This window comes from Salmo trutta, chromosome 4 (assembly GCF_901001165.1).
Source record: "Salmo trutta chromosome 4, fSalTru1.1, whole genome shotgun sequence".
Lineage (NCBI taxonomy): Eukaryota > Metazoa > Chordata > Actinopteri > Salmoniformes > Salmonidae > Salmo > Salmo trutta.
In genome coordinates, this window is record NC_042960.1 from 72,773,805 (window position 1) to 72,801,191 (window position 27,387).

Genomic DNA, 27,387 nt, shown 5'->3' on the forward strand with positions numbered 1-27,387 from the left:
TCTCAATACTGCCCCCTACCCCAAACAGGTTAAACAGCGTTTGACATGCTTCGAAGTACGGTAATGGAATATTTTGAATTTTTTTGTCACGAAATGCGCCCGCGCGTCACCCTTCGGATAGGGACCTCAACGCACGAACAAAACAGAGCTATTTCAATATAACTATGGATTATTTCGAACCAAAACAACATTTGTTGTTGAAGTAGAAGTCCTGGGAGTCAAATTAGTGCGTGTCAACACAGACCTACTCTTTAAAGCAGTCTGGTATAGATATATACTACACAGACCACCTCTTTAATGCAGTATGGTAATGACGATATACAACATAGACCTACTCTTTAATGCAGTCTGGTATAGAGATATACAACATAGACCTACTCTTTAATGCAGTCTGGTATAGAGACGTATTCCATAGGAACCAGTACAGAAAGGTCTGTCAAGTTGAACACAAACTGGATCTTCTGGCTGAACTTTGAGCTGAAACGAGGAAAGCAGAAGACATTTAGGGAATGATCCGATAGGTCTTTATTATGAAAACAGAGGCACCTACTGTACCTTATGAAAGGTTATTACCTACCTTAGGAAGTGTTGGGTGACGGTTATGAAGAAGAGTTATAACACATGACCACCTACCTTATAAAGGGTTTGGTGAGGGCCAGGAGGGTGCGGATAAACCAGGAGGGGTGGACGATAATCAACGACTTCAAATTCTTCCTTAACCTGAAAGAGGAGAAAGGGCATGTCCGTAGTGAACAACCGGTGGCTTAGGCAACGGGCATCACCGGTAGCTTAGTCAACGGGCATCACCGGTACCTTAGGCAACGGGCATCACCGGTAGCTTAGGCAACGGGCATCACCGGTAGCTTAGGCAACGGGCATCACCGGTAGCTTAGGCAACGGGCATCACCGGTAGCTTAGGCAACGGGCATCACCGGTAGCTTAGGCAACGGGCATCACCGGTAGCTTAGGCAACGGGCATCACCGGTAGCTTAGGTAATGGGCATGGTCTGAATGCCAAATCTCTGATAGGTGTAAGAAATATCTTTTTTTTAATTTATTTTTTATTTCACCTTTATTTAACCAGGTAGGCCAGTTGAGAACAAGTTCTCATTTAGAACTATGACGCGGCCAAGATAAAGCAAAGCAGTTCGACACATACAACACAGTTACACATAAACAAACGTAGTCAATAACACAATAGAAACATCTTTGTACAGAGTGTGCAAATGTAGAAGAGTAGGGAGGTAAGGCAACAAATAGGCCATAGAGGTGAAAATAATTACAATTTAGCATGAACACTGGAGTGATAGACGTGCAGATGATGATGTGCAAGTAGAGATACTGGGGTGCAAAAGAACAAGAAGCAAAATAACAATATGGGGATGAGGTAGTTGGGTGGGCTATTTACGGATTGGCTGTGTGCAGGTACAGTGATCAGTAAGCTGCTCTGACAGCTGATGCTTAAAGTTAGAGAGGGAAATATAAGACTCCAACTTCAGTGATTTTTGCAATTCGTTCCAGTCATTGGCAGCAGAGAACTGGAAGGAAAGGCGGCCAAAGAAAGTGTTGGCTTTGGGGATGACCAGTGCAATATACCTGCTGGAGCGCCTGCTACGGGTGGGTGTTGCTATGGTGACCAGTGAGCTGAGATAAGGCGGGGCTTTACCAAGCAAAGACTTATAGATGACCTGGAGCCAGTGGGTTTGGCGACGAATATGTAGCGAGGACCAGCCAACGAGAGCGTACAGGTCGCAGTGGTTGGTAGTATATGGGGCTTTGGTTACAAAACGGATGGCACTGTGATAGACTACATCCAGTTTGCTGAGTAGAGGGTTGGAGGCGATTTTGTAAATGACATCGCCGAAGTCAAGGATCGGTAGGATAGTCAGTTTTACGAGGGTATGTTTGGCAGCATGAGTGACATTTTTTTTGATCATATTACTCCAGTGCTAGCCTCCCTACACTGGCTTCCTGTTAAGGCAAGGGCTGATTTCAAGGTTTTACTGCTAACCTACAAAGCAGTACATGGGCTTGCTCCTACCTATCTTTCCGATTTGGTCCTGCCGTACATACCTACACGTACGCTACGGTCACAAGACGCAGGCCTCCTAATTGTCCCTAGAATTTCTAAGCAAACGGCTGGAGGTAGGGCTTTCTCCTATAGAGCTCCATTTTTATGGAATGGTCTGCCTACCCATGTGAGAGACGCAGACTCAGTCTCAACCTTTAAGTCTTTACTGAAGACTTATCTCTTCAGTAGGTCCTATGATTAAGTATAGTCTGGCCCAGGAGTGTGAAGGTGAACGGAAAGGCTGGAGCAACGAACCGCCCTTGCTGTCTCTGCCTTGTCGGTTCCCCTCTTCCCACTGGGATTCTCTGCCTCTAACCCTTTTACAGGGGCTGAGTCACTGACTTACTGGTGTTCTTCCATGCCATCCATGGGAGGGGTGCGTCACTTGAGTAGGTTGAGCCACTGACGTGGTCTTCCTGTCTGGGTTGGCGCCCCCCCCCCCTGGGTTGTGCCGTGGCGGAGATCTTTGTGGGCTATACTCGGCCTTGTCTTCGGACGGTAAGTTGGTGGTTGTAGATATCCCTCTAGTGGTGTGGGGGCTGTACTTTGGCAAAGTGGGTGGGGTTATATCCTGCCTGTTTGGCCCTGTCCGGGGGTTTCATCGGATGGGGCCACAGTGTCTTCTGATCCCTCCTGTCTCAGCCTCCAGTATTTATGCTGCAGTAGTTTATGTGTCGGGGGGCTAGGGTCAGTCTGTTACATCTGGAGTATTCTCTTGTCTTATCCGGTGTCCTGTGTGAATGTAAATATGCTCTCTCTAATTCTCTCTTTCTTTCTTTCTCTCGGAGGACCTGAGCCCTAGGACCATGCCTCAGGACTACCTGGCATGATGACTCCTTGCTGTCCCCAGTCCACCTGGCCATGCTGCTGCTCCAGTTTCAACTGTTCTGCCTGCGGCTACGGAACCCTGACCTGTTCACCGGACGTGCTTGTTGCACCCTCGACAATTACTATGATTATTATTATTTGACCATGCTGGTCATTTACGAACATTTTAACATCTTGACCATGTTCTGTTATAATATCCACCCGGCACAGCCAGAAGAGGACTGGCCACCCCTCATAGCCTGGTTCCTCTCTAGGTTTCTTCCTAGGTTTTTGGCCTTTCTCAGGAGTTTTTCCTAGGGAGTTTTTCCCAGCCACCGTGCTTCTTTCACATGCATTGCTTGCTGTTTGGGGTTTTAGGCTGGGTTTCTGTACAGCACTTTGAGATTTCAGCTGATATACGAAGGGCTATATAAATAAATTTGATTTGATTTGAGTGAAGGTTGCTTTGTTGCGAAATAGGAAGCCAAATCTAGATTTCATTTTGAATTGGAGATGCTTAATGTGAGTCTGGAAGGAGAGTTTACAGTCTAACCAGACACCTAGATATTTGTAGTTGTCCACATATTCTAAGTCAGAACCGTCCAGAGTAGTGATGCTAGCCGGGCGGGCAGCAATCGGTTGAAGAGCATGCATTTAGTTTTACTAGCATTTAAAAGCAGTTGGAGGCCACGGAACGAGTGTTGTATGGCATTGAAGCTCGTTTAGAGAGTCCAAAAAGGGGCCAGATGAACAGAGACTGGTGTCGTCTGCGTAGAGGTGGATCAGAGAATCCCCAGCAGCAAGTGCGACATCATTGATATATACAGAGAAAAGAGTCGGCCCGAGAATTGAACCCTGTGGCACCCCCATAGATACTGCCAGAGGTCCGGACAATAGGCCCTCTGATTTGACACACTGAACTCTGTCTGAGAAGTAGTTGGTGAACCAGGCGTGGCAGTCATTTGAGAAACCAAGGCTATTGAGTCTTCCAATAAGAATGCTGTGATTGACAGAGTCGAAAGCCTTGGCCAGGTCGATGAAGACGGCTGCACAGTACTGTCTTTTATCGATGACGGTTATGATATCGTTTAGGACCTTGAGCGTGGCTGAGGTGCACCCATGACCAGCTCGGAAACCAGATTGCATAGTGGAGAAGGTACGGTGGGATTCGAAATGGTCAGTGATCTGTTTGTTAACTTGGCTTTCGAAGACCTTAGAAAGACAGGGTAGGATAGATATAGGTCTGTAGCAGTTTGGGTCTAGAGTGTCTCCCCCTTTGAAGAGGGGGATGACCGTGGCAGCTTTCCAATCTTTGGGGATCTCAGACGATACGAAAGAAGTTGAACAGGCTGGTAAATAGGGGTTGTAGCAACAATTTCGGCAGATAATTTTAGAAAGAGAGGGTCCAGATTGTCTAGCCCAGCTGATTTGTAGGGATCCAGATTTTGCAGCTCTTTCAGAACATCAGCTGTCTGGATTTGGGTGAAGGAGAAGCGGGGGGGGGGGGCCTTGGGCCAGTTGCTGCAGGGGGTGCAGAGCTGTTGGCCGGGGGCTTGGGTGAGTTGCTGTGGGGAGTGCAGGGCTGTTGACCGGGGTAGCGGTAGCCAGGTGGAAAGCATGGCCAGCCGTAGAAAAATGCTTTTTGAAATTGTAGATTTATCGGTGGTGACAGTGTTTCCTAGCCTCAGAGCAGTGGGAAGCTGGGAGGAGGCGCTCTTATTCTCCATGGACTTTGCACACATACACCACTTATCTTAATGGTGTATGTTGTGGTAGAGCAGTGTCCTGTATTGTAGACGTGTTGTGGTAGAGCAGTGTGCTGTATTGTAGATGTGGTAGAGCAGTGTGCTGTATTGTAGACGTGGTAGAGCAGTGTGCTGTATTGTAGACGTGGTAGAGCAGTGTGCTGTATTGTAGACGTGGTAGAGCAGTGTGCTGTATTGTAGACGTGGTAGAGCAGTGTGCTGTATTGTAGACGTGGTAGAGCAGTGTGCTGTATTGTAGACGTGGTAGAGCAGTGTGCTGTATTGTAGACGTGGTAGAGTAGTGTGCTGTATTGTAGACATGTTGCGGTAGAGCAGTGTGCTGTATTGTAGACATGTTGCGGTAGAGCAGTGTGCTGTATTGTAGACAGGTTGCGGTAGAGCAGTGTGTTGTATTGTAGACAGGTTGCGGTAGAGCAGTGTGCTGTATTGTAGAACTGTTGCGGTAGAGCAGTGTGCTGTATTGTAGACGTGTTGCGGTAGAGCATTGTGCTGTATTGTAGACGTGTTGCGGTAGAGCATTGTGCTGTATTGTAGACGTGTTGCGGTAGAGCATTGTGCTGTATTGAAGACGTGTTGCGGTAGAGCAGTGTGCTGTATTGTAGACATGTGGTAGAGCAGTGTGCTGTATTGTAGACGTGTTGTGGTAGAGCAGTGTGCTGTGTTGTGGTGTGGTAGTGCAGTGTGCCGTATTGTAGACGTGTTGTGGTAGAGTAGTGTGCTGTATTGTAGACATGTTGTGGTAGAGCAGTGTGTTGTATTGTAGACGTGTTGTGGTAGAGCAGTGTGCTGTATTGTAGACGTGTTGTGGTAGAGCAGTGTGCTGTATTGTAGACGTGTTGTGGTAGAGCAGTGTGCTGTGTTGTAGATGTGGTAGAGCAGTGTGCTGTGTTGTAGACATGTTGTGGTAGAGCAGTGTGCTGTATTGTAGACATGTTGTGGTAGAGCAGTGTGCTGTATTGTAGACATGTTGTGGTAGAGCAGTGTGCTGTGATTTGAGAAGCCTGTACTCGGGCTGTACTGGTCGACCGGGTAACGGGGTAACTGGTCGACCGGGTACCCGGGGAAACTGGTCGACCGGGTACCCGGGGAAACTGGTCTACCGGGTACCCGGGGAAACTGGTCTACCGGGTACCCGGGGAAACTGGTCTACCGGGTACCCGGGAAACTGGTCTACCGGGTACCCGGGGAAACTCGTCTACCGGGTACCCGGGGAAACTCGTCTACCGGGTACCCGGGGAAACTCGTCTACCGGGTACCCGGGGAAACTCGTCTACCGGGTACCCGGGGAAACTGGTCTACCGGGTACCCGGGGAAACTGGTCTACCGGGTACCCGGGGAAACTGGTCTACCGGGTACCCGGGGAAACTCGTCTACCGGGTACCCGGGGAAACTCGTCTACCGGGTACCCGGGGAAACTCGTCTACCGGGTACCCGGGGAAACTCGTCTACCGGGTACCCGGGGAAACTCGTCTACCGGGTACCCGGGGAAACTCGTCTACCGGGTACCCGGGGAAACTCGTCTACCCGGGTACCCGGGGAAACTCGTCTACCGGGTACCCGGGGAAACTCGTCTACCGGGTACCCGGGGAAACTCGTCTACCGGGTACCCGGGGAAACTCGTCTACCGGGTACCCGGGGAAACTCGTCTACCGGGTACCCGGGGAAACTCGTCTACCGGGTACCCGGGGAAACTCGTCTACCGGGTACCCGGGGAAACTCGCCTACCGGGGCAACTCATCTAGTGGGTACCGGAGTAACCCGTCTACTGGGTACCGGAGTAACCGGTCTACTGGGTACCGGAGTAACCGGTCTACTGGGTACCGGAGTAACCGGTCTACTGGGTACCGGAGTAACCGGTCTACTGGGTACCGGAGTAACCGGTCTACTGGGTACCGGAGTAACCGGTCTACTGGGTACCGGAGTAACCGGTTTACTGGGTACCAGAGTAACCGGTCTACTGGGAACCAGAGTAACCGGTCTACTGGGAACCAGAGTAACCGGTCTACTGGGTAAAAGAGTAACCGGTCTACTGGGTAAAAGAGTAACCGGTCTACTGGGAACCAGAGTAACCGGTCTACTGGGAACCAGAGTAACCGGTCTACTGGGAACCAGAGTAACCGGTCTACTGGGTACCAGAGTAACCGGTCTACTGGGAACCAGAGTAACCGGTCTACTGGGTACCAGAGCAACCGGTCTACTGGGTAAAAGAGCAACCGGTCTACTGGGAACCAGAGTAACCGGTCTACTGGGTACCAGAGCAACCGGTCTACTGGGTACCAGAGCAACCGGTCTACTGGGTACCAGAGCAACCGGTCTACTGGGATTTAGAGCAACCGGTCTACTGGGAACCAGAGCAACCGGTCTACTGGGAACCAGAGTAACCGGTCTACTGGGAACCAGAGCAACCGGTCTACTGGGAACCAGAGCAACCGGTCTACTGGGTACCAGAGTAACCGGTCTACTGGGAACCAGAGCAACCGGTCTACTGGGAACAAGAGCAACCGGTCTACTGGGAACCAGAGCAACCGGTCTACTGGGTACCAGAGCAACCGGTCTACTGGGTACCAGAGCAACCGGTCTACTGGGTACCAGAGCAACCGGTCTACTGGGTAAAAGAGTAACCGGTCTACTGGGTAAAAGAGTAACCGGTCTACTGGGAACCAGAGCAACCGGTCTACTGGGAACCAGAGTAACCGGTCTACTGGGTACCAGAGCAACCGGCCTACTGGGAACCAGAGTAACCGGTCTACTGGGAACCAGAGTAACCGGTCTACTGGGAACCAGAGTAACCGGTCTACTGGGTAAAAGAGTAACCGGTCTACTGGGTAAAAGAGTAACCGGTCTACTGGGAACCAGAGTAACCGGTCTACTGGGTACCAGAGCAACCGGTCTACTGGGAACCAGAGTAACCGGTCTACTGGGAACCAGAGCAACCGGTCTACTGGGTACCAGAGCAACCGGTCTACTGGGAACCAGAGTAACCGGTCTACTGGGTACCAGAGTAACCGGTCTACTGGGAACCAGAGTACCGGTCTACTGGGAACCAGAGTAACCGGTCTACTGGGTAAAAGAGTAACCGGTCTACTGGGAACCAGAGCAACCGGTCTACTGGGAACCAGAGTAACCGGTCTACTGGGAACCAGAGTAACCGGTCTACTGGGAACCAGAGCAACCGGTCTACTGGGTAAAAGAGTAAACGGTCTACTGGGAACCAGAGCAACCGGTCTACTGGGAACCAGAGTAACCGGTCTACTGGGAACCAGAGTAACCGGTCTACTGGGTACCAGAGCAACCGGTCTACTGGGAACCAGAGCAACCGGTCTACTGGGTACCAGAGTAACCGGTCTACTGGGAACCAGAGTAACCGGTCTACTGGGAACCAGAGCAACCGGTCTACTGGGAACCAGAGTAACCGGTCTACTGGGTACCAGAGTAACCGGTCTACTGAGAACCAGAGTAACCGGTCTACTGGGTACCAGAGCAACCGGTCTACTGGGAACCAGAGTAACCGGTCTACTGGGAACCAGAGTAACCGGTCTACTGGGTACCAGAGCAACCGGTCTACTGGGTAAAAGAGTAAACGGTCTACTGGGAACCAGAGCAACCGGTCTACTGGGAACCAGAGCAACCGGTCTACTGGGTAAAAGAGTAACCGGTCTACTGGGTACCAGAGTAACCGGTCTACTGGGTACCAGAGTAACCGGTCTACTGGGAACCAGAGTAACCGGTCTACTGGGTACCAGAGCAACCGGTCTACTGGGTACCAGAGCAACCGGTCTACTGGGAACCAGAGTAACCGGTCTACTGGGAACCAGAGTAACCGGTCTACTGGGTACCAGAGCAACCGGTCTACTGGGAACCAGAGCAACCGGTCTACTGGGAACCAGAGTAACCGGTCTACTGGGAACCAGAGCAACCGGTCTACTGGGTAAAAGAGTAACCGGTCTACTGGGTACCAGAGTAACCGGTCTACTGGGAACCAGAGTAACCGGTCTACTGGGAACCAGAGCAACCGGTCTACTGGGAACCAGAGCAACCGGTCTACTGGGAACCAGAGTAACCGGTCTACTGGGTACCAGAGTAACCGGTCTACTGAGAACCAGAGTAACCGGTCTACTGGGTACCAGAGCAACCGGTCTACTGGGTACCAGAGTAACCGGTCTACTGGGTACCAGAGCAACCGGTCTACTGGGTACCAGAGCAACCGGTCTACTGGGTACCAGAGTAACCGGTCTACTGGGAACCAGAGCAACCGGTCTACTGGGAACCAGAGTAACCGGTCTACTGGGTAAAAGAGTAACCGGTCTACTGGGTAAAAGAGTAACCGGTCTACTGGGAACCAGAGTAACCGGTCTACTGGGAACCAGAGTAACCGGTCTACTGGGAACCAGAGCAACCGGTCTACTGGGTAAAAGAGCAACCGGTCTACTGGGTACCAGAGCAACCGGTCTACTGGGTACCAGAGCAACCGGTCTACTGGGTACCAGAGCAACCGGTCTACTGGGTACCAGAGCAACCGGTCTACTGGGAACCAGAGTAACCGGTCTACTGGGTACCAGAGCAACCGGTCTACTGGGAACCAGAGCAACCGGTCTACTGGGAACCAGAGTAACCGGTCTACTGGGAACCAGAGTAACCGGTCTACTGGGAACCAGAGTAACCGGTCTACTGGGAACCAGAGCAACCGGTCTACTGGGTACCAGAGCAACCGGTCTACTGGGTAAAAGAGTAACCGGTCTACTGGGTACCAGAGCAACCGGTCTACTGGGAACCAGAGTAACCGGTCTACTGGGTACCAGAGTAACCGGTCTACTGGGAACCAGAGTAACCGGTCTACTGGGAACCAGAGTAACCGGTCTACTGGGAACCAGAGTAACCGGTCTACTGGGAACCAGAGTAACCGGTCTACTGGGAACCAGAGTAACCGGTCTACTGGGTACCAGAGCAACCGGTCTACTGGGTACCAGAGCAACCGGTCTACTGGGATTTAGAGTCACCGGTCTACTGGGTACCAGAGCAACCGGTCTACTGGGAACCAGAGCAACCGGTCTACTGGGTACCAGAGCAACCGGTCTACTGGGAACCAGAGTAACCGGTCTACTGGGAACCAGAGCAATCGGTCTACTGGGTACCAGAGTAACCGGTCTACTGGGTACCAGAGCAACCGGTCTACTGGGTAAAAGAGCAACCGGTCTACTGGGAACCAGAGTAACCGGTCTACTGGGAACCAGAGTAACCGGTCTACTGGGAACCAGAGCAACCGGTCTACTGGGATTTAGAGTCACCGGTCTACTGGGTACCAGAGCAACCGGTCTACTGGGAACCAGAGCAACCGGTCTACTGGGTACCAGAGCAACCGGTCTACTGGGAACCAGAGTAACCGGTCTACTGGGAACCAGAGCAATCGGTCTACTGGGTACCAGAGTAACCGGTCTACTGGGTACCAGAGCAACCGGTCTACTGGGTAAAAGAGCAACCGGTCTACTGGGAACCAGAGTAACCGGTCTACTGGGAACCAGAGTAACCGGTCTACTGGGAACCAGAGTAACCGGTCTACTGGGAACCAGAGTAACCGGTCTACTGGGAACCAGAGTAACCGGTCTACTGGGTACCAGAGTAACCGGTCTACTGGGAACCAGAGTAACCGGTCTACTGGGTACCAGAGCAACCGGCCTACTGGGTACCAGAGCAACCGGCCTACTGGGAACCAGAGCAACCGGCCTACTGGGAACCAGAGCAACCGGTCTACTGGGAACCAGAGTAACCGGTCTACTGGGAACCAGAGTAACCGGTCTACTGGGTACCAGAGCAACCGGTCTACTGGGTACCAGAGCAACCGGTCTACTGGGATTTAGAGTCACCGGTCTACTGGGTACCAGAGCAACCGGTCTACTGGGAACCAGAGCAACCGGTCTACTGGGAACCAGAGCAACCGGTCTACTGGGTACCAGAGCAACCGGTCTACTGGGTACCAGAGCAACCGGTCTACTGGGTACCAGAGTAACCGGTCTACTGGGTATCAGAGCAACCGGTCTACTGGGTACCAGAGCAACCGGTCTACTGGGTACCAGAGCAACCGGTCTACTGGGTACCAGAGCAACCGGTCTACTGGGTACCAGAGCAACCGGTCTACTGGGTACCAGAGCAACCGGTCTACTGGGTACCAGAGCAACCGGTCTACTGGGTACCAGAAAAAACGGTCTACTGGGTACCAGAGCAACCGGTCTACTGGGTACCAGAGCAACCGGTCTACTGGGTACCAGAGTAACCGGTCTACTGGGTAACAGAGTAACCGAGTAACAGGTCTACTGGGTAACAGAGTAACCGAGTAACAGGTCTACTGGGTACCAGAGTAACCGAGTAACAGGTCGACTGGGTAACAGGTCTACTGGGTAACAGGTCTACTGGGTAACAGAGTAACTGGGTAACAGAGTAACTGGGTAACAGAGTAACTGGGTAACAGGTCTACTGGGTAACAGGTCGACTGGGTAACAGGTCGACTGGGTAACAGGTCTACTGGGTAACAGGTCTACTGGGTAACAGGTCTACTGGGTAACAGGTCTACTGGGTAACAGAGTAACAGGTCTACTGGGTAACAGAGTAACAGGTCTACTGGGTAACAGAGTAACAGGTCGACTGGGTAACAGAGTAACAGGTAGACTGGGTAACAGAGTAACAGGTCGACTGGGTAACAGAGTAACAGGTCGACTGGGTACCAGGTCGACTGGGTAACAGAGTAACAGGTCGACTGGGTAACAGGTCTACTGGGTAACAGGTCTACTGGGTAACAGAGTAACTGGGTAACAGAGTAACTGGGTAAGAGGTCTACTGGGTAAGAGGTCTACTGGGCTACTGTGTCTCACCTGCGGTCGATCTGCTGGTAGCACTTCCTGAGCCAGCCCACACTGGGCATCTTCTTCCTGGACGTGGCTCCGTTCAGATACACTATCATATAGTTCTCTGCTACCAAGAGCTCCAAAGTGCCGATCACATACCTGATAACACAGAGAGGGGTGAAGGTTAGGATACAGAGAGGGGTGAGGGTTAGGATGCAGAGAGGAGTGAGGTTACAGAGAGGGGTGAGGGTTAGGTAACAGAGAGGGGTGAGGGTTAGGATACAGAGAGGGGTGAGGGTTAGGATACAGAGAGGGGTGAGGGTTAGGATACAGAGAGGGGTGAGGGTTAGGACACAGAGAGGGGTGAGGGTTAGGACACAGAGAGGGGTGAGGGTTAGGACACAGAGAGGGGTGAGGGTTAGGACACAGTGAGGGGTGAGGGTTAGGTTACAGGGAGGGGTGAGGGTTAGGTTGCAGAGAGGGGTGAGGGTTAGGTTACAGAGAGGGGTGAGGGTTAGGATACAGAGAGGGGTGAGGGTTAGGTAACAGAGAGGGGTGAGGGTTAGGACACAGAGAGGGGTGAGGGTTAGGATACAGAGAGGGGTGAGGGTTAGGACACAGAGATGGGTGAGGGTTAGGACACAGAGAGGGGTGAGGGTTAGGACACAGAGAGGGGTGAGGGTTAGGTTATGGAGAGGGGTGAGGGTTAGGACACAGTGAGGGGTGAGGGTTAGGATACAGAGAGGGGTGAGGGTTAGGACACAGAGAGGGGTGAGGGTTAGGATACAGAGGGGTGAGGGTTAGGATACAGAGAGGGGTGAGGTTGCAGAGAGGGGTGAGGGTTAGGATGCAGAGAGGGGTGAGGGTTAGGTTACAGAGAGGGGTGAGGGTTAGGATACAGAGAGGGGTGAGGTTGCAGAGAGGGGTGAGGTTGCAGAGAGGGGTGAGGTTACAGAGAGGGGTGAGGTTACAGAGAGGGGTGAGGTTACAGAGAGGGGTGAAGGTTAGGATACAGAGAGGGGTGAGATTGCAGAGAGGGGTGAGGTTGCAGAGAGGGGTGAGGGTTAGGATGCAGAGAGGGGTGAGGGTTAGGATGCAGAGAGGGGTGAGGTTACAGTGAGGGGTGAGGGTTAGGTAACAGAGAGGGGTGAGGGTTAGGTAGAGAGGGGTGAGGGTTAGGATGCAGAGAGGGGTGAGGGTTAGGATGCAGAGAGGGGTGAGGTTACAGAGAGGGGTGAGGTTACAGAGAGGGGTGAGGTTACAGAGAGGGGTGAGGTTACAGAGAGGGGTGAGGTTACAGAGATGGGTGAGGGTTAGGATGCAGAGAGGGTTGAGGTTACAGAGAGGGGTGAGGGTTAGGTTACAGAGAGGGGTGAGGGTTAGGTTACAGAGAGGGGTGAGGTTACAGAGAGGGGTGAGGTTACAGAGAGGGGTGAGGGTTAGGTAGAGAGGGGTGAGGGTTAGGATGCAGAGAGGGGTGAGGGTTAGGACGCATAGAGGGGTGAGGGTTAGGATGCATAGAGGGGTGAGGGTTAGGACACAGAGAGGGGTGAGGGTTAGGACGCAGAGAGGGGTGAGGGTTAGGTAACAGAGAGGGGTGAGGTTGCAGAGAGGGGTGAGGGTTAGGATGCAGAGAGGGGTGAGGTTACAGAGAGGGGTGAGGGTTAGGATACAGAGAGGGGTGAGGGTTAGGTAACAGAGAGGGGTGAGGGTTAGGACACAGAGAGGGGTGAGGGTTAGGACACAGAGAGGGGTGAGGGTTAGGACACAGAGAGGGGTGAGGGTGAGGTAACAGAGAGGGGTGAGGGTGAGGTAACAGAGAGGGGTGAGGGTTAGGATATAGAGAGGGGTGAGGGTGAGGTAACAGAGAGGGGTGAGGGTGAGGTAACAGAGAGGGGTGAGGGTTAGGATACAGCGAGGGGTGAGGGTGAGGTAACAGAGAGGGGTGAGGGTGAGGTAACAGAGAGGGGTGAGGGTTAGGTAACAGAGGGGTGAGGTTACAGAGAGGGGTGAGGGTTAGGTTACAGAGAGGGGTGAGGGTTAGGATGCAGAGAGGGGTGAGGGTTAGGATACAGAGAGGGGTGAGGGTGAGGTTGCAGAGAGGGGTGAGGGTGAGGTTGCAGAGAGGGGTGAGAGTTAAGTTAGAGAAATAATTGTCCACATCGGTTCAGCTGTAGATGTGAGCGTTAAAAGCATCAGGTCATTGACTGAATTTAGGCCTATAGCCCTAGGGTTAGGGTTAGTGTATTATAATATTAGACTATATAACAGAAGAGAAGCCTAGTACTAGGGATCCACTGTAAGATAATAATATTACTTATATACATAGGCTACTATACAGATACAGGCTACTACTATACAGATACAGGCTACTACTATACAGATACAGGCTACTACTACTACTATACAGATACAGGCTACTACTACTAGTACTACTATTACACCGATAAAGGCTACTACTACACAGATACAGGCTACTACTACTACTACTACTACACAGATACAGGCTACTACTACTACTACTACTACTACACAGATACAGGCTACTACTACTACTACTACTACTACTACACAGATACAGGCTACTACTACGACTGCTATACAGATACAGGCTACTACTACTACAGATACAGACTACTACTACTACTACAGATACAGACTACTACAGATACAGACTACTACTACTACTACTACTACAACAGATACAGACTACTACTACTACTACAGATACAGACTACTACTACTACTACAGATACAGACTACTACTACTACTACAGATACAGACTACTACTACTACTACAGATACAGACTACTACTACTACTACAGATACAGACTACTACTACTACTACAGATACAGACTACTACAGATACAGACTACTACTACTACTACTACTACAACAACAGATACAGACTACTACTACTACTACAGATACAGACTACTACTACTACTACAGATACAGACTACTACTACTACTACAGATACAGACTACTACTACTACTACAGATACAGACTACTACTACTACTACAGATACAGACTACTACTACTACTACAGATACAGACTACTACTACACAGATAGGCTACTACTACTACTACTACTACTACTACTACTACAACTACAACAACACAGATACAGGCTACTACTACTACTACTACTACTGCTATACAGATATAGGCGTACAGAATGAGGCTAATTCGTTAACTTTCTATCAGAATATTTTTTTTATAAAGATAAGCATCATATTGTTAGATTAAAGTAGTAACTCTGGTTGGCCAAAAACAATCTTCCTCACCTCCATTCACTGAACACTGGTACGCACTGCCTTCATAGGCCTGCATAGCAAAACCTAATAATAGCCAGCTGGTACGCACTGCCTTCATAGGCCTTCATAGGGCTGCATAGGTAAACCTAATGATAGCCAGCTGGTGGTCACTGCCTTCATAGGCCTGCATAGCTAAACCTAATAATAGCCAGCTGGTACGCACTGCCTTCATAGGCCTGCATAGCTGGTACACACTGCCTTCATAGGCCTGCATAGCTAAACCTAATAATATCCAGCTGGTACGCACTGCCTTCATAGGGCTGCATAGCTAAACCTAATAATATCCAGCTGGTACGCACTGCCTTCATAGGCCTGCATAGCTAAACCTAATAATATCCAGCTGGTACGCACTGCCTTCATAGGGCTGCATAGCTAAACCTAATAATAGCCAGCCGGTACGCACTGCCTTCATAGGGCTGCATAGCTAAACCTAATAATATCCAGCTGGTACGCACTGCCTTCATAGGGCTGCATAGCTAAACCTAATAATAGCCAGCCGGTACGCACTGCCTTCATAGGCCTGCATAGCTAAACCTAATAATAGCCAGCCGGTGGTCACTGCCTAAAATATAAAAATACCAGGTTACTCAGGAGAAAAGTGATTTATTCTCGGGATTGAACATTTGTAAAATAGCGGGAAAATATTAAATATCTTTTTAGCATTGGTGTCCAAAAAAAACAATGCATGTCAATATTCCGTTTCACAGGGTTGGCGCCAGGGTTGGCGCCAGGGTTGGGGCCAGGGTTGGCACCAGGGTTGGCACCAGCCAGGGTTTGCACCAGTAGGACTCACTTGAAGAGGTTGTCCATGATGTAGCGGTAGTTGGGTTGGTTGCTCTCAGGCATGTAACACACGGCAAACACTATGATGGCGTTCAGGCCGTCTCCATAGTAACCTGGAACACATCACACAGGTTCAAACACGCCACAACACAACCTGCTCTGCATGGGACATTGTTACTGTAAAAATGTGTTTTTATATAATTGGTCCAATACCCTCTTGGAGGACTAGGGTTATGGGTTAGGGGTAATGGGTCAAGGGTTACCTCCGTGGTTCATAACCCTCTTGGAGGACTAGGGTTATGGGTTATGGGTAATGGGTCACCTCCGTGGTTGATGACCCTCTTGTAGGACTAGGGTAATGGGTTAGGGGTCACCTCCGTGGTTCATAACCCTCTTGTAGGACTAGGGTAATGGGTTATGGGTAATGGGTTAGGGGTCACCTCTGTGGTTGATAACCCTCTTGGAGGACTAGGGTAATGTGTTAGGGTCAGGGGTTATGGGTCAGGGGTTACCTCCGTGGTTGATGACCCTCTTGGAGGACTAGGGTAATGGGTTAGAGGTCAGGGGTTATGGGTTAGGGGTAATGGGTTAGGGGTAATGAGTTAGGGGTCAGGGGTCACCTCCTTGGTTCATAACCCTCTTGTAGGACTAGGGTTATGGGTTAGGGGTAATGGGTTATGGGTAATGGATTAGGGGTAATGGATTAGGGGTCACCTCTGTGGTTGATAACCCTCTTGTAGGACTAGGGTTATGGGTTAGGGGTCAGGGGTTATTGGTTATGGGTCAGGGGTCACCTCCGTGGTTGATGACCCTCTTGTAGGGTTCTATTGCCTTCATGTCGACTTTGTGTTCCTGGTCTCCTATACGGAACACTCTCCAGCGCCGACCCTCTTCCCGCTCCTCGGAGGCCGAGTACACCTGGACCGATTCCACCCCCTTCTGTAGAACCTCCGTGGTCTTGGGCTTCGGCAGGTCGTCTGAAAAGAGAGGTTCTTTTCAACTCTTTTCCTACCTTCCCTTTATCCAATAAACACTCCATTTATATTTGAAAAGCTTCATATTGTGGGGAATTATATGACATGCTGAGTGCAACAAATAACCGTTTAAATATAATATATTTCCCTGATCAACAGTAATGGCCAATCAGATGAACGATTCAGACAGTGATCATACGAATGGTACATCAAAACATGCAACAATCAAGATGGAGGAATAATACGGAGGATTTGGTCTTCACATTGTGGACAGACAATGACATGGTATTGCCGCTCAACACTCAAGTAACAGCTCACCACAGAATAGACTGCCTTTTATCCCATAAGTCTAAGCCCTGTCTAAAGCGGGGGAATATGAAGCATATAAAAAAATATATATAATTTACGGCTATAAGCCCATACAAATGCATTGAATAACAGATTCACTACATGGAACAACATAGTCCCCCACGAAAAATCGAAAGGAAGTTTTTTCTGAAGTGTCTGTCCTATATCTGAGAGATATAAGATCAGGAAACTTTATTTTTATTTTTAAACATGTATTTAACCCCTTACTTGTGTCACTAAAGTGTCTCCATATATACTTCCATAAATTCTTTCGACTGGTACCAGAGGACCTTCAGTCGAGTCTTGCGAGACCTGTGGGCGTCCTAGAGCAAAACATGTACGCGTTCACGAGCGTCTCACCTTTCCACAGAGAGGTCATTAGCGGTTTGTAGGCCAAATCGTTCTGACGCTACAGACGATTTGGTGAGAAGACCCATTTTGGGGATGTCACATGGTCTGACAAACACAGCTCTGTCACCGCTAATGCAGAAGTGTTACATAGACATACGCGTTGGATTGAGATGAATCCAATGCAAAACAAATCACTAGCTTAAAAACTGACTGATTTTAACGGGATTCGATTTATGCAGGCCTCTACCTCAGGGGGTTAAACATCCGTCCCAGTACCAGGATCTAACAGCATTCCAAAACTGCACTTAACCTGTTCTCCTTTTAATATACACGTCACATCATAGAAACACAGTTAAATCAGAATAAGAACATGCTTGTACATGACCAACAATGTACATAGAAATGACTCAAAAGAGAAGAAGAAATATCCCTTGATTTGTTCACGGTAAAAACAGAAGAAAAAAAATCCCTTGATTTGTTCACATAGTTGTTGCAAAGAAAACAAAAGTATATTTGGTTGATTGACCAGGCAGTATTGTCCATGAGACCTTACCACACTTGTTGACCTGGGAACTGTTGCCATGACAACAAGGGTAACTGTCCTTCCAGATGACAGAGGCCGGCAGCAGAGTGGAAACACAGAAACAACACAACACCATTTAAACCTGAACCATTTAACTACAGTTAACTGGCCCCATACAACTGTCAGGGTTAGGTTCAACCATTTAAACCTTATTGGACTTAACTGGACTCAGAACTATTGAACCAGGCTTAGTGGAGTCAGCTCCTGGGACAGACTCGTGTCCTGTCCTGGGACAGACTCGTGTCCTGTCCTGGGACAGACTCGTGTCCTGTCCTGGGACAGACTAGTGTCCTGTCCTGGGACAGACTAGTGTCCTGTCCTGGGACAGACTAGTGTCCTGTCCTGGGACAGACTAGTGTCCTGTCCTGGGACAGACTAGTGTCCTGTCCTGGGACAGACTAGTGTCCTGTCCTGGGACAGACTAGTGTCCTGTCCTGGGACAGACTAGTGTCCTGTCCTGGGACAGACTAGTGTCCTGGGATAGACTAGTGTCCTGTCCTGGGACAGACTAGTGTCCTGTCCTGGGATAGACTAGTATCCTATCCTGGGATAGACTAGTATCCTATCCTGGGATAGACTAGTATCCTATCCTGGGATAGACTAATGTCCTGGGATAGACGAATGTCCTGTCTAGGTTTATGTAACCAGGCAGTTATAGCTGGACAGGTTTATTTAACCAGAGAATAAGCTGGATAGATATTTTTTAACATGGCAGTTAGCGGGAGGGCCCTTTTCAACTCTAATGGCTAGGTTTGGATCCTCTGGGGTCCTAAAGCTGAGGGAGAACTTCACTAAGACTCACACACTACTACTATTGTCCCAGGTTAAGCGATACAAAGTTAATTTACTGTTTAACTTTTTTGGGATAGGGGGCAGCATTCTGAATTTTGGATGAAAAGCGTGCCCAAATTAAACTGCCTGCTACTCAGGTCCAGAAGCTAGGATATGCATATATAGATTTGGATAGAAAACACTAAAGTTTCTAAAACTGTTAAAATAATGTCTGTGAGTATAACAGAACTGAAATGGCAGGCAAAAACCTGAGGAAAATCCATTCAGGAAGTGCTATTATTTTGAAATGGATGTTTTTCCATTGAAAGCCTATCCACCATTTAAAGGGATAGGACCCAGATTCCATTCCCTATGGCTTCCACTAGCTGTGAACAGTCTTTAGACATTGTTTCAGGCCTTTATTCTGAAAAATGAGGGAGAATGAGCAGTTTCAATGAGAGGCCAGTGGAAAGACCCCAACCTGTGGTGCGCAATCCCGAGAGCGCGCCGTTCGTTGTTTTTCTTTTATACTGACAACGCTTTTGTCCGGTTTAAATATTATCGATTATTTAGGCTAAAAATAACCTGAGGATTGATTATAAACATCGTTTCACATGTTTCTACGAACTTTACGGAAACTATTTGGAATTTTCGTATGCCTCTTGTGACCGCATTTGAGCCATTGGATTACTGAACAAAACACGCCAACAAAATTGAGGTTTTTGGATATAAAGAGGGACTTTATCGAACAAAACAAACATTTATTGTGTAACCGGGAGTCTTGTGAGTGTAACCATATGAAGATCAAAGGTAAGTGATTAATTTTCTCTCTATTTCTGACTTTCGTGACTAATCTACTTGGCTGCTAACTGTTTATAATGTTTTGTGTGCTGAGCGCTGTCCTCTGATAATCGCATGGTTTGCTTTAGCCGTAAAGCCTTTTTGAAATCTGACACGGTGGCTAGATTAACAACAACTTAAGCTTTATTTTGATGTATTGCACTTGAGATTTCATGCAAGTTAAATATTTATAGTAGTTTAATTTGAATTTGGCGCTCTGCAATTTAATACGGTATCTCTGTTCATTCAAATTGCCATCGTTAAAACGCAATTGTGTTAGTTGTCCGTAGCTCATGCCTGCCCATACCATAACCCCAACATGGGGGGTACTCTGTTCACATCGTTGACATCAGCAAGCCCACACGACGCCATCTGCCCGGTACAGTTGAGAGAACAGTTTATGACTTGGGTGGCTGGAGTCTAACAATGTTTCGGGCCATCCTCTGACACCGCCTGGTATAGAGGTCCTGGATGGCAGGGAGCTTGGCACCGGTGATGTACTGGGCCGTACAGCACTACCCTCTGTAGCGCCTTACGGTCAGATGCCGAGCAGTTGCCATATCAAGCAGGGGGGGCACTAAGTGAGTACACCGATATGTAGTAGGCAGTAAGTAGGTGAACAGATATGTAATTGAGGTCAGGAGGTTGGGGTCAGGAGGTGAGGACAGGTCACCTGAAGGGGGTAATAAGGGTTTGGGATCTTGTTACTCTTTTCCTGTTAAACCATAAGAAAGATTGGAGGAGGAGGAGTGTCTTAAGTGGGATATAAATATCTGGATGGGACAAATGTTGGGTTGTCTGATTACAGCTGTACAGAACCTTTGGGAAGAATTAAACTTGGTTAAAGCTTCTCTAGTGTCCGTGGGTTATTTACTAAGATAAACAAGAACCTAACATAGGTAAACAGATATGTACTAGGCAGGAAGTATGTAAACAGATATGTAGTAGGCAGTAAGTATGTAAACAGATATGTAGTAGGCAGTAAGTATGTAAACAGATATGTAGTAGGCAGTAAGTGAGTAAACCGATATGACTAAGGACTATAAATAGACTGGTATTTACCTCTCCGTGGTTGCAGGATGTTGTCTATTTTTACTAGCTCATTTATATATATTTTGTAGTGGTGTAAAGTACTTAAGTAAAAATACTTTAAAGTACTACTTAAGTAGTTTGTTGGGTATCGGTACTTTACTATTTATAGTTTTGACTACTTTTACTTGACAACATTCCTAAGGAAATTATGTACTTTTTACTCCATACATGTTACCTGACACCCAAGAGCACTCGTTACATTTTGAAGTCTTAGCAGGACAGGAAAATGGACTGATTCACAGACTTAATCAAGGCAACACATGGTCATCCCTTCTGCTTGGCGGACTCACTAAACACAAATGCATATTTTGTAAATGATGTCTGAGTGTTGGAGTGTGCCATACATTTTAAGTGTGCCATACATTGCTTAAAAGGAATTTGAAATGATGTATACTTTTACTTTTGATAAAGTATATTTAGAACCGAATACTTTTAGACTTTTACTCAAGTAGTATTTTACTGGGTGACTTTCACTTGAGAAACTTTCTATTAAGGTATGTATACTTTTACTCAAGTATGACAATTGTGTACTTTTTCCCACCACTGATCTTTTGGGATATGATTATCAAGTACAGTGCATTCAGAAAGTATTCAGACCCCTTGATTTTATCCACATTGTTACGTTACAGCCTTATTCAATTATAATTTTTTACTCAATTTACACACAATACCCCATAAAGACAAAGCGAGAACAGGTTTTATGAAATCTTTGGAAATGTATTAATAAAAATACAGAAATATCTTACTTAAATAAGTATTCAGTATCCCTTTGCTATGAGACATGAAATTGAGCTCAGGTGCATCGTTTCCATTGATCATCCTTGAGATGTTTTTACAACTTGATTGGAGTCCACCTGTGGTAAATTCAATTGATTGGACATGATTTGGAAAGACACAAACCTGTCTATATAAGGTCCCACAGTTGACAGTGCATGTCAGAGCAAAAACCAAGCCATTGGGTCGAAGGAATTGACCGTAGAGCTCCGAGACAGGATTGTGCCGAGGCACAGATCTGGGGAAGGGTACCAAAAAAATGTCTGCAGCATTTAAGTTCCTCAAGAACACAGTGGCCTCCATTATTCTTAAATGGAAGAAGTTCAGAACCACCAAGACTCTTCCTTGAGCTGGCCGCCTGGCCAAACTGAGCAATTGAGGGAGAAGGGCCTTGGTCAGGGAGGTGACCAAGAATCCGATGGTCACTCTGTGGAGATGGGAGAACCTTCCAGAAGGACAACCAGCTCTGCAGCACTCCACCAATCAGGCCTTTATGGAAGAGTGGCAAGACGGAAGTCACTCCTCAGTAAAAGTCACATGACAGCCCGCTTGGAGTTTGCCAAAAGGCATCTAAAGGACTCTCAGACCATGAGAAACAAGATTCTCTTGTCTGATTAAACCAAGATAGAACTCTTTGGCCTGAATGCCAAGTGTCACGTCTGGAGGAAACATGGCACCATCCCTACGGTGAAGCATGGTGGTGGCAGCCTCATGCTGTGGGGATGTTTCTCAGCAGCAGGGACTGGGAGACTAGTCAGGATTGAGGGAAAGATGAAGAGAGCAAAGTTCAGAGAGATCTGATGAAAACCTTCTCCAGAGCACTCAGGACCTCTGGGGTGGGACGAAGGTTCACCGTCCAACAGGACAACGACCCTAAGCAAATAGCCAAGACCACGCAGGAATGGCTTCAGGACATGTCGTTGAGTGGGTCCCTAAATGTCCTTGAGTAGCCCAGCCAGAGCCTGGACTTGAACCCGATCGGACATCTCTGGAGACCTGAAAATAGCTGTGCAGCGACGCTTCCCATCCAACCTGACAGAGCTTGAGATGATCTGCAAGGAAGAATGGGAGAAACTCCCCAAATACAGGTGTGCCACGCTTGTAGCGTCATACCCAAGAAGACTTGAGGCTGTAATCGCTTCCAAAGGTGCTTCAACAAAAGTACTGAGTAAAGGATACTTGATACTTAAGTAAATGTAATAAAATGCTTTAAAGAAATATATATAAATAAGCAAACAATCCTAAAAAACATTTTTTTCCTTTGTCATTATGGGGTATTGTGTGCAGATTGATGAGGGAAAAAATGTATTTAATCAATTTTAGAATAAGACTAACTTAACAAAATTTGGGAAAAGTCAAGGGGTCTGAACACTTTCCGAATGCACTGTAATGTCTACTTCACCGTCAGCCCATTTTAAACTGCAGGGTAATGTAAAAGTTGTCTTTTTTAAAGATCCAATACATAATACGGTAAACTTATCTTAATTAGGTTTTATTCCAGGCCAGAAAAGTTAACTAGATCTTAAATGAGACATTGCAGGGATCTAGCTTGCGGACTTAATATAACACTTGAGTCATCGGCATACATGTACACCTTTCTATAAGCCAAAAGAACAGAGGGTAGAGGGCGATTTATTCACTCGCCGCAGTTGTCTCATCAAGGTTACCGCACGCCGGCCTCTATAGCGCCACCTTCTCCATCTTCGAGTGTCGGGGATTTGGGCCTGGTCCGGGATAATGAATATGTGACCCATAACAGGAAACTAGGTGTATGACGCGGGTCACTACCTCACACGAGAGACATTTGAATGTCATGTTTTTTATATATTTTTTTCAAAATTGTTTTTTTTTGGTAGAAATGCCTTCTCGAACATGTGAACTTTCATGTGCCTTAGTAACAAACTCGTATGCCACCAGTAAATAAGAATACAATTGTTAAATTACGAGCCTTGTTGGTTTAGCCACAGAAAAAGCGGCAGCAACCTTCCTGCTAGCCATGAATGTCTGAGATAATGAGTGGGCTGGACATGCCGAGAGAGGAGTTCGGATTGGTCTGACATATAGCACGCTTCTGTCTATTTGAGCTAGTTAGTATGTGTAGTATGTCTAACATACCTTTTTTGAAATATGGTGTTTAGAAGAACTGCATAAGTGTTGCTCTCCACTTCCTGGAGAACCAAGTTTGGAAATCAGTGGAATTAGAGTATGATGAGAAAACACGAGGATCTGGATTACATCTTCAAACTAAGGGCAACCATGGCTTCCGTGACAGGGAGAGGCATCCATCCATGATGTGTACGGGTAAGATAGTCTAGCTAGCTACATTTCCAGATATTACACAATTCTAATTTTGACAAAGTTGTTTCCTTTCCAAGTTAAAGTGTGCTGTTAGCTAGCTAGCTAACGTTACGTGTATGATCTTATTATTCGTATCTCAGAGGCATTTGCTTGGCTAGTTAAAGCCTGAAGTTAGCTAGCTACATTAAACCTGATTGGTTATGCAAGTAACCATTTCGGGTACATTCGTAAATTCAGTATGGCCATGTACTCCGATTTCAGAGCACTCTCGTCTGAGTGTGCCAGAGCGCAGAATAACTGATACATTTACGAACGCTGAACACCCATTAAATATGGCCAGTGTCAGTAAATGTCGGCAAAAAAAAGCGTAACTAAAATGTTGCCAGCAGCACAGTTAGTCACAAACGCCCCGGATAACATGAAAACAGCCTAACCAGCTCTGCTAGGGGGAGTAAAATGGTCAGAGTGGGATGTTCTCTCATTTGAGTCTAGCTAGCTAGCTAGCCAGTTAGTTTGGGTGCTTGACTGCCGTTGGGAGGTCAGAACGTTCGGATCAACGCTACACAAAAAGTCCAGGGTTGTACCTAATGTTATACAAGGACATTGTGTTACAGGTCCATACCTTCCCATTCAAACTCATTACTGTTGTCAGACGGTGTGTCTATATCATCCAGGTCTAGCTCTGCACTCTCCTCCTCCAGCTCATCAGACAGAAGAGATCCTTCACTCCGATCCAGAGTCAGGCTGATGTCTGGGGCAGCCAGCTTCTTCTTAGTCTTCTTACCACCACTCAGAGCAGAATAGCCCCCTGCAGAAGCTGGGAGAGGAGAGAGAAGTTAGATATAGGCAAGCCTAGATACCTTACCCCTCTCAGAAGCTAGAGAAAATATATACACATTACATAGCCTGCAGCAGCTAGAGAAAATATATACACATTACATAGCCTACAGAAGCTGGAGAAAATAAACTCAGCAAAAAAAAGGTCCCTTTTTCAGGACCCTGTCTTTCAAAGATAATTTGTAAAAATCCAAATAACTTCACAGATCTTCATTGTAAAGGGTTTAACTTATGGCTTTGGGGGTGCCATTTTCACATCCGGATGAAAAGTGTGCCCAGACTAAACTGCCTGCTACTCAGGCCCAGAAGCTAAGATATGCATATTATTAGTAGATTTGGATAGAAAACACTCTGGAGTTTCTAAAATGATGTCTGTGAGTATAACAGAACTCATATGGCAGGCACAAACCTGAGAAAAAAATCCAACCAGGAAGTGGGAAATCTGAGGTTTGTAGTTTTTCAAGTGATTGCCTATCCAATATACAGTGTCTGTGGGGTCATATTGCACTTCCTAAGGCTTCCACTAGATATCAACAGTCTTTAGAACGTTGTTTCAGGCTTCTACTGTGAAGGGGGAGAGAATAAGAGCTGTTGGAATCAGGGGTCTGGCTGAAAACCATAAAGTTGTTGATCGCTCGCGAGCACGAGCTCCGTTCTCTTTCCTTTCTAAAGACAAAGGAATTGTCCGGTTGGAATATTATTGAAGATTTATGATAAAAACATCCTAAAGATTGATTCTATACATCGTTTGACATGTTTCTACAAACTGTAATGGAAAGTTTTTGACTTCGTCCTCGCAGTGACAGAACGGCACCTCCGTACCTTCAGGCTCTGATCAGGCCCTACACCCAAACAAGGGCAATGCGTTCATCCACCTCTGGCCTGCTGGCCCCCCTACCTCTGCGGAAGCACAGTTCCCGCTCAGCCCAGTCAAAACTGTTCGCTGCTCTGGCACCCCAATGGTGGAACAAACTCCCTCACGACGCCAGGACAGCGGAGTCAATCACCACCTTCTGGAGACAGCTGAAACCCCACCTCTTTAAGGAATACCTGGGATAGGATATAGTAATCCTTTTAACCTCCCCCCCAAAAAAATATAGATGTACTATTGTAAAGTGGTTGTTCCACTGGATATCTTAAGGTGAATGCACCAATTTGTAAGTCGCTCTGGATAAGAGCGTCTGCTAAATGACGTAAACATAAACGTAAACAGACCACGTGTAACAACACCTGCACAGGATCGGTACATCCGAACATCACACCTGCGGGACAGGTACAGGATGGCAACAACACCTGCCTGAGTTACACCAAGAACGCACAATCCCTCCGTCAGTGCTCAGACTGTCCGCAATAGGCTGGGAGAAACTGGACTGAGGGCTTGTAGGCCTGTTGTAAGCAGGTCCTTACCAGACATCACCGGCAACAACGCCGCCTATGGGCACAAACCCACCGTCGCTGGACCAGACAGGACTGGCAAAAAAGTTTTCACTGACGAGTCGCGGTTTTGTCTCACCAGGGTTGATGGTCAGATTCGCGTTTATCGTCGAAGGAATGAGCATTACACCGAGGCCTGTACTCTGGAGCGGGATCGAGGTGGAGGGTCCGTCATGGTCTGGGGCGGTGTGTCACAGCATCATCGGACTGAGCTTGTTGTCATTGCAGGCAATCTCAACGCTGTGCGTTACAGGGAAGACATCCTCCTCCCTCATGTGGTACCCTTCCTGCAGGCTCATCCTGACATGACCCTCCAGCATGACAATGCCACCAGCCATACTGCTCGTTCTGTGTATGATTTCCTGCAAGACAGGAATGTCAGTGTTCTGCCATGGCCAGCAAAGAGCCCGGATCTCAATCCCACTGAGCACGTCTGGGACCTGTTGGATCGGAGGGTGAGGGCTAGGGCCATTCCCCCCAGAAATGTCTGGAAACTTGCAGGTGCCTTGGTAGAAGAGTGGGGTAACATCTCACAGCAAGAACTGGCAAATCTGGTGCAGTCCATGAGGAGGAGATGCACTGCAGTACTTAATGCTGGTGGTGGCCACACCAGATACTGACTGTTACTTTTGACCCCCCCCCCCCCCTTTGTTCAGGGACACATTATTCCATTTCTGTTAGTCACATGTCTGTGGAACTTGTTCAGTTTATGTCTCAGTTGTTGAATCTTGCTATGTTCATGTAAATATTTACACATGTTAAGTTTGCTGAAAATAAAGGCTGTTGACAGTGAGAGGACGTTTCTTCTCATGTTGAGTTTATTTCCTTTTAAATTTAGTTAATATTTGTCTTACTTTTTAACTCTGCATTGTTGTGAACGGGCTCATAAGTAGCATTTCACGTAAAGGTCTACACCTTTTGTATTTAGCATTTTACGTAAAGGTCTACACCTGTTGTATTCAGCATTTCACGCAAAGGTCTACACCTGTTGTATTCAGCATTTCACGCAAAGGTCTACACCTGTTGTATTCAGCATTTCACGCAAAGGTCTACACCTGTTGTATTCAGCATTTCACGCAAAGGTCTACACCTGTTGTATTCAGCATTTCAACGCAAAGGTCTACACCTGTTGTATTCAGCATTTCACGCAAAGGTCTACACCTGTTTCGGTGCATGTGACCAATAACATTTGATTCAATGTATAATTTGATTACATAGCCTGCAGCAGCTGGAGAAAAAAATATACACTATATGACCATAAGTATGTGGACACCTGCTGGTCAAACATCTCTTTCCAAAATGATGGGCATTAATATGGAGTTGGTCCCCCCCTTTGCTGCTATAACAGCCTCCACCCTTTGGGAAGGCTTTCCACTAGATGTTAGAAAATTGCTGCGGGGACTTGCTTCCATTTTTTTAAGTACTGGACAGCTTTGTGACATCAAATGGGCATTGGTGGTCAAGATGTGTTGGTATCTGTACTGATGGTGCAAAAGCT

General features: G+C 47.7%; 1 protein-coding gene and 1 long non-coding RNA gene across 3 annotated transcripts in view; both read right to left on the reverse strand.

Annotated features, from left to right (window-relative positions):
* Window positions 1-27,387, reverse strand: part of bnip2 (BCL2 interacting protein 2) — a 53,773-nt gene that overhangs the window by 9,559 nt on the left and 16,827 nt on the right. For both annotated transcript variants that reach the window (XM_029752004.1, XM_029752003.1), the window contains exons 5-10: window positions 24,241-24,435; window positions 16,382-16,564; window positions 15,598-15,700; window positions 11,508-11,639; window positions 634-720; window positions 379-477 (exon numbers count right to left, since the gene is read on the reverse strand). In XM_029752004.1, coding sequence (XP_029607864.1) covers window positions 379-477; window positions 634-720; window positions 11,508-11,639; window positions 15,598-15,700; window positions 16,382-16,564; window positions 24,241-24,435 — 799 coding nt within the window. The remainder of the gene's footprint in view (window positions 1-378; window positions 478-633; window positions 721-11,507; window positions 11,640-15,597; window positions 15,701-16,381; window positions 16,565-24,240; window positions 24,436-27,387) is intronic.
* Window positions 14,699-15,336, reverse strand: LOC115193004 (uncharacterized). The gene is made up of 2 exons (XR_003878059.1): window positions 14,943-15,336; window positions 14,699-14,828 (listed from the first exon to the last, which is right to left on the reverse strand). It is a non-coding gene; the product is annotated as an uncharacterized LOC115193004 (long non-coding RNA).